Source organism: Electrona antarctica (assembly GCF_951216825.1).
Source record: "Electrona antarctica genome assembly, chromosome: 13".
NCBI classification, from domain to species: Eukaryota; Metazoa; Chordata; class Actinopteri; order Myctophiformes; family Myctophidae; genus Electrona; species Electrona antarctica.
Window position 1 is genome coordinate 43,678,685 of NC_136794.1, and position 8,183 is coordinate 43,686,867.

General features: G+C 49.5%; 1 protein-coding gene across 1 annotated transcript in view; it reads right to left on the reverse strand.

Moving 5' to 3' along the window:
- Positions 1 to 431: 431 nt before the first annotated feature.
- The window catches only part of fzd5 (frizzled class receptor 5), a gene marked incomplete at its 3' end in the record, with an annotated part of 7,759 nt that continues 7 nt past the window's right edge, over positions 432 to 8,183 (reverse strand). Inside the window, exons 1-4 of the mRNA XM_079517827.1 lie at positions 7,349 to 8,183; positions 3,281 to 3,479; positions 1,661 to 1,891; positions 432 to 935 (exon numbers count right to left, since the gene is read on the reverse strand). The exon at positions 7,349 to 8,183 is cut by the window's right edge and continues 7 nt beyond it. Coding sequence (XP_079373953.1) covers positions 432 to 935; positions 1,661 to 1,891; positions 3,281 to 3,479; positions 7,349 to 8,154 — 1,740 coding nt within the window. The 5' untranslated portion in view covers positions 8,155 to 8,183. The remainder of the gene's footprint in view (positions 936 to 1,660; positions 1,892 to 3,280; positions 3,480 to 7,348) is intronic.

The window sequence follows — 8,183 nt, forward strand, 5'->3', positions numbered from 1 at the left end:
TGGGCCGTCTGTATCTCCATAGACATAGAAAGGTAGACGCCTCCTTCGGCTCTGGGGCGAATGTTCTCGACAGACATAGAATGGTAGACGCCTCCTTCGGCTCTGGGGCGAATGTTCTCGACAGACAGGCAAAGCTTCCTTCCGCGTTGGTGCTTCACAGAAGCTTCCTCGTGCGTCGCAGAGCGGATGTCCCGGGAAAAGATGCGCTGTGATTGGCCAGTATAGTCACTTGAGTGGCAGCGTGGCATAGAGTGCCTTCCGCCCCGCAGAGTGTAATTATGGTACGGTCCAGTCATATGTGAGAGGGGGCAGGGCAGACTCGCGGTACGGTCCAGTCATATGTGAGAGGGCGGGGCAGCCTTGTGGTACGGTCCAATCATATGTAAGTGGGGGGGCGGGGGGGGGGGGGCAGATTCGCAGGTAGGATCCAATCATATGTGAGAGGGCGGGGCAGCCTTGTGGTAGATGCCCGGTGGCGCCCCCGTGTGGCCGGTCAGAGCCGTGCTGGCCTCGCTGTACATGGAGCCGGGCGCCGCCAGGTGGCCGCCGCCGCCCCCTCCTCCTCCCGATGACGCGCCGCCACCGCCCCTCCCCTTCCGCAGCCAGCAGGGGCAGCAGCGCGCCCCGAACCTCCGCCACGACTCCACCGTCTTGCCCGACCAGATCCACACGCCCGACGTGATGCCCACCACCAGGCACATGAAGTACTTGAGCATGAAGACGGCGTAGTCCGGCCCCCCGTGCCCCCCCGCGGTGCCCCCCACGCCGCCGCCACCGGGGCACTGGCAGGCCAGCGCCCGCTCCCAGCCTGGCCGGTAGTGCTGCTCGTACACCAGGCACGCCACCACCACCGTGGCGGGCACCGTGTACAGCACGGTGAACAGCCCGATGCGGATCATCAGGCGCTCCAGCTTGTCCGTCTTCATGGTGCCGCCCTGAGGGCAGAGGTCAAGAGATCAGAGGTCAGACCAGATGAGATCAGTGTCAGAAAAACACGTTTGTTGAAACTTTTTCAGCGGTCTCAGGGAAGAGGACGACCCTGCCATGCATAGTCCACTATAGATAGGTGAATGAACTGTATCTGTCTGTGGGCAGGCATATGCTGTGTCTGTGAGTGTGTGCGGTTGTATGAGTTGAGGATTAGAGGTATATGTATTTTTGTACCTATGTAATATAATGTATTCTGTAATGTTTTAATTTATTTCTGGACTCTTGGAAGATTAGCCGAAAGGCTAAAAGAGATCCAAATAAAAATCTAAAATCTAAAACTAAATGGAAACTAACTGAAATCTAAATGGAAACTAAATGGAAACTAATTGGAAACTAAATGGAAACTAAATGGAAACTAACTGGAAACTAAATGGAAACTAAATGGAAACTAACTGGAAACTAAATGGAAACTAACTGGAAACCAAATGGAAACCAAATGGAAACTAAGTAAATATATTGACTATTTCGTCAAGTAAAAACAAGATTAAAATGTTAGGAAGGGACTAGTGGACAAGAGATCCAGTATAAGTCACTTTACACTTGGTTGCATGCTGAAAATAGCAGATCTACAAGCTCACCAAATGGTGCTATTTTTTATCATGAAAATGAGTGAGGACCAATTATATGAAGAAAAGTGGTGAAGTGGTCCTTTAATCCCCCCCCACTATACCTGCTTGATGATGCTGCGAATGCGGAACAGCGACACAAAGCCGGCCAGCAGGAAGAGGCAGCCGGTGAACAGGTAGACCACTAGGGGCGCCAGAACGAAGCCCCGCAGGTTCTGCAGGCTCTGGTTGCCCACGTAGCAGATGCCCGCCACGGGGTCTCCGTCCACCGAGCTCATGGCCAGAACCACGATGGACTTCACGCTGGGAACCAGCCAGGCCGCCAGGTGGAAGTACTGGAGAGTTAATATACACAGGTTATACACCAGCCAGGTGGAAGTACTGGAGAGGTGGACACCATTTAGACAGTTTATACACCATTTATACACCAGCCAGGCCGCCAGGTGGAAGTACTGGAGAGTTAATATACACAGGTTATACACCAGCCAGGTGGAAGTACTGGAGAGGTGGACACCATTTAGACAGTTTATACACCATTTATACACCAGCCAGGTGGAAGTATACTGCAGAGGTGGACACCATTTATACACAGTTTATACACCATTTATACACCAGCCAGGTGGCCAGGTGGAAGTACTGCAGTTAGACAGTTTATACACCGTTTAGAACCACAATGGACTTCACGCTGGGAACCAGCCAGGCCGCCAGGTGGAAGTACTGGAGAGGTAGACACCATTTATACACAGTTTATACACCATTTGTACACCAGCCAGGCCGCCAGGTGGAAGTACTGCAGAGGTGGACACCATTTAGACAGTTTATACACCAGCCAGGCAGCCAGGTGGAAGTACTGGGGAGTTAATATAGACAGTTAAGAACCGCGATGGACTTCACGCTGGACACCAGCCAGGCAGCCAGGTGGAAGTACTGGAGAGGTAGACACCATTTAGACAGTTTATACACCATTTATACACCAGCCAGGTGGAAGTACTGGAGAGGTAGACACCATTTAGACAGTTTATACACCATTTATACACCAGCCAGGTGGAAGTACTGGAGAGGTAGACACCATTTAGACAGTTTATACACCATTTATACACCAGCCAGGTGGAAGTACTGGAGAGGTAGACACCATTTAGACAGTTTATACACCATTTATACACCAGCCAGGCAGCCAGGTGGAAGTACTGGAGAGGCGGACACAGTTTATACACCATTTATACACCAGTTTATACACCAGCCAGGCGGCCAGGTGGAAGTACTGGAGAGTTAAGCGTTGTTCATAGTCTGGATTTTCGGTGGTGAGGTGACCACCGAACTACAACATGACGTCACGGAGCCTCGGTGAAGAGCAAACCACCGCCACCGCCCCAGCCCTTCTCTCTGTGGTCACCTCACCACCGGGGCGGTGGTCACCTCACCACCGGGGCGGTGGTCACCTCACCACCGGGGCGGTGGTCACCTCACCTCCGAAAATCCAGACTATGAATGAGCCTTTAATATACACAGTTTATACACCATTTATACACCAGCCAGGTGGAAGTACTGCAGAGTAGGACATTTAGCAGACTCAAAAACCGCAGACCTACAAGCTCATAGCGCGCCGCGCTATGAGCTTGTAAATCTGCTATATTTTCCAACAGCTAAAGCATAACACAATGCTTAAAAAAACACCAAAAAGGGGTTCCCGCCCGGCCTAAATGTAAGGTTCTACCGTCTCTTACCTGCGAGTACCCAGCGATAGCCTCGCTGCCCCACTTCATGCCGGCGGCCAGGAACCAGGTGAAGGAGAGCACCACCCACCAGATGGAGCTGGCCATGCCGAAGAAATACACCAGCAGGAAGACCAGCGTGCAGAGGGCGGGGCCGGTGGTGTCGTACAGGATGTGGAGAGGCTGGTCCGCTGGTCCGCCGGCCGCGGAGCTACAGGATGGAAAATGGTGCAGTTATAGAGCGTTGCAGTCCCGCCCCCTTTCATGACGACGCCAGGCCCAGGAAGTAATTCCCAATGCATTTTCCCCATAGACATTTCAAAAAGTATTTATTTAAAGGACCACTTCACCACTTTTCAACATCTCAACATTGGTCCTAACTAATGTTCATGATAAAACACCACCATTTTTTCCTACTCAGTCTGTGTCTCATAGGAGGGCTTTGGGCAGTTCGGTCCACCAGTGACATCATCAAACAAGATTTGTTTTAAAATATATTTAGATTTTTATTATCGTGAGAACGATGGCTTCAACTTTTGCATTGCAACTTTTCAGGAAAAGAAAGCCTGCCGTTTCTATTAGCTTGGATTCACCATCGATGATGTCACTGGTGGATGGGTTTCTGAACTGCCCACAGCCTTCCTATGAGACACAGACTGAGTAGTAAAAAATTGTGGTATTTTATCATGAGTCAGTTTTATCATGATTAGTTAGGACCAATTATAGGAAGAGAAGTTGAAAAGTGGTGAAGTGGTCCTTTAAAGACCTTATAAGCGTCGTACGAAGCCAACTCGAGTCGTGACAAATCATGACGACAACCAAACAAATAATTACAAAGAAGAAAAAAAACAAAAAAGGGTTGTAACCTTCCGTCTTTTTCTATTCAGTATTTTAGCTGTGACGTAATCGCCCCCCCCCCTCCCTCCAGAGATACTTCCGGGTTCCTACTTTTGTGTCGCTTTTGTGTCCCCATAGAGTTATACTGTGTCCCTCCGTCGGACTGAATCTGAGACTAAAACAACCACTAAAGTCTAATTTTACCGCTTTCCTCGCAACAACAAAGCTACTGGTCTCCCGAATCTGGCTTGACAGGCCGTCTGCCCCACACTGAATACTATCGCCATTTTATTTCATTGTGTCAACTAAATCCTCATTAATGCAAACTAGATTCAACATACTCAACCCTGCACACATTCTAAATATGCCCTATTGTACTGAGCAAATGGACTGTTACCACCTGCAATAATAATGATAATAATAGTCTTCATACAGAACTTCGTACAGAACATTAATAATTCTACTCGAGTTGGAAGCATTAAGACTCATTTTAACCCTCAATGACTTCCTTTCTGAAAAATAACGTCATTGTAAAAAGATTCACGCGTTTAGATATTCTATTTACAATGAGATGCGGACGGGAGCTGGTGCCACTTGGACCCGGACGTAACGTAGGACTACAAAACGAAAAACAGCTGATCTACAAGCTCACAACGTGTCGCGCTACGACGCGTTGAGAGCTTGTAGATCAGCTATTTCTGGGGCGCAACCCAGCACTCTTTATAGCTGCTGGAGATGTATGGTGTACGACATGGATTTCGAAACAAATTTGTTCAACACCAAAATGCTGTGTTCCAATTTCAGGAGAATTCGGAAAAAAGCAATTCTCCTCAATGCTTCCTTCCAGTATGGCATATGGAAAGGAAAGGGGAGCCATTTGCATTTCTTTCACCATAGTAAATGCTTTCATTCATGGTCTGGAGAGGGCAGTTGTTTTACAGATGGGTAAAAGGGCAGGGGCTGAAGCCCCCTTTGATGTCTATGTGTGCACGTCCATGGCGCCTTTTATCCAAAGCACTTTACATAGAGTGTGCATTACATTCACCCATTCACACACACATTCATACACCGATGGCGACGAAAACCATGCAAGGCACCAACCAGCACATCAGGAGCAATTAGGGGTTCAGAGCCTTGCTCAAGGCTCTGAACTAACTAACTCCGGGAGGGGGGGCAGACTTTTATCCGACATACCATAGGACCGACATGCGGAACCAACGATTTGATTGGATTAAGGTTGGCGAACATGCGCTGCTCCATGCTTGCGGTTATGGTTAGGTTAGGGTGTGAGGTAGCTCTGGTTTGAGGTATATGTTGTCGTTCTAATGACAGTCGGACCAATAGGGTTATAGGTTGTCGTTCTAATGACAGTCGGACCAATAGGGTTATAGGTTGTCGTTCTAATGACAGTCGGACCAATAGGGTTTGAGGTAGGTTGTCGTTCTAATGACAGTCGGACCAATAGCGTTTGAGGCAGGTTGTCGGTCTAATGACAGTCGGACCAATAGGGTTATAGGTTGTCGTTCTAATGACAGTCGGACCAATAGGGTTATAGGTTGTCGTTCTAATGACAGTCGGACCAATAGGGTTATAGGTTGTCGGTCTAATGACAGTCGGACCAATAGGGTTTGAGGTAGGTTGTCGTTCTAATGACAGTCGGACCAATAGGGTTATAGGTTGTCGGTCTAATGACAGTCGGACCAATAGGGTTTGAGGTAGGTTGTCGTTCTAATGACAGTCGGATCAATAGGGTTATAGGTTGTCGTTCTAATGACAGTCGGACCAATAGGGTTATAGGTTGTCGGTCTAATGACAGTCGGACCAATAGGGTTTGAGGTAGGTTGTCGTTCTAATGACAGTCGGACCAATAGGGTTTGAGGTAGGTTGTCGTTCTAATGACAGTCGGACCAATAGGGGTAGGTTGTCGTTCTAATGACAGTCGGACCAATAGGGTTATAGGTTGTCGTTCTAATGACAGTCGGACCAATAGGGTTAGGTTGACGTTCTAATGACAGTCGGACCAAAAGGGTTATAGGTTGTCGTTCTAATGACAGTCGGACCAATAGGGTTATAGGTTGTCGGTCTAATGACAGTCGGACCAATAGGGTTTGAGGCAGGTTGTCGTTCTAATGACAGTCGGACCAATAGGGTTTGAGGCAGGTTGTCGTTCTAATGACAGTCGGACCAATAGGGTTTGAGGCAGGTTGTCGTTCTAATGACAGTCGGACCAATAGGGTTTGAGGCAGGTTGTCGTTCTAATGACAGTCGGACCAATAGTATGTCAGAACTAAAGCCTGTACCCCTCTGGGAGCCCATAGGGATCGAACCGGGAACCTCGCGGTTCTCATCCGGATGTTCTACCGACCACTCTACCGCTGAGCCACTGCGGCCCAGGTACGAGCTGGCACCGTGCCACGCGTTGATGTTGAGCTCTAGTTGTTGTCACACAGAGATTAAGATTAACAATTTCATTTCAAAAATATGAATACAATTTAAATTTCCGTTTGCTTTTTAGGCTTTGTAATTAGATATTGCAGCTAGGGCAGATATGACAAATAACTTACATTTAATAATGTTATACTTAAAAACATGTAAAAATAGCAGAAATAGCTGCTTGTAGATCTGCTATTTCTTTTTTTTTAGCATTTTTCAACACAGGAACGACTATGGAAAAATATTCACGATTATCTGTTTTCATTTCGATATACTTCGATTCATGAAATTATAGATAGATAGATAGATAGATAGATAGATAGATAGATAGGTAGGTAGGTAGGTTCACTGCGCAGTAACTTATCTCTCTCTCCGAGGAACAACAACTAGGATTCAGCCAAGTCCGCAAAAAATAGCAGCAAACTGGTGTCAATCATTCACCAAAGCTTTACCGTTCTGTCTGTGGGTAGAAAGTTCATTTCCTAACTAAACTGCTACTATAACTGCTAATTGTGTAATAACTAGGGGTGTAACGACACATTTTAACAGCGATACGATACGTATCGCGAAACAAAAATTGCTAAATACCACGCACAAAAATGTAGTATTGATACAATTGATTATTTGCATAGCAAAACGATTCGATACCGATTATTTGCATTGCAAAATGATACGATACGATACATAGTCGATGTTGCTGTTTTCATTTCGATATACTTCGATTCATGAAATTAAAATCGATTTTTCAATGCAGTTACTATATCGTTACACCCTATAGTAATAACGGCGCCATGGGGAGGCCTTCCTTACCCGCTGCCACACGCCACCCTCTCGTGCCCCGCCACCAGGCGGATGAGGTACCCCAGCGAGACGAAGAGGTAGCAGGCGGCCAGGAAGATGATGGGCCTCTCGGGGTACTGGAAGCGCTCCATGTCGATGAGGAAGGTCAGCACGGTGGTCAGCGTGGACGCGAAGCACAGCACGGACCACAGGCCCACCCAGAAGGCCGTGAAGGCCCGCTCGTCCGCCGAGAAGTAGGGCTGGTGGCACGGCTGGGCGCAGTTGGGCAGCGGGCCTGTCTGCACGCGGCCGTACAGCGGGTGGCTCTCCCTGCGCACGGGCACCAGGGGGTCCCGGCAGCGGCAGTCCCTCTCGCACTGCGGCGGCCCCGGAGGGCCCCCGCCGCCCCCGCCTGGGGGACCGGCGGGGGGGCGCGTGCGGCCCTTGGGCGTGGGCTTGTTGGGGAAGGGAGGGGACGGGGTGGTGGTGTCGGCGGCGCTGCCGTTCTGGTCCATGCACAGCCGGGTGTCGTCGCCGAGCCGCGGCAGACGCTCGCAGCCCATCCGCTCGGGCCACTCGAAGCCGTACTGGCTCATGAGCGGAGAGCAGCCGCGCTTGGCCCGTTCGCACACGGAGCGGCACGGCGGCAGCGGCTGCTTGTAGTCCGGCAGGCAGATGGGCGTGTACATGCTGCACAGGAAAAACAGCAGATCCGGAGAGCAGCGGATGCGCACCAGGGGCCAGAACTGGTGCACCTCCAGGCCCACCTCCTCCTGGGTGTCGTGGTTGAACTGGTTGGGCATGTGCGTGAGGTTGTAGCCGATGCCTTTGCACATGGGCACCGTGATGGGCTCGCACACGATCT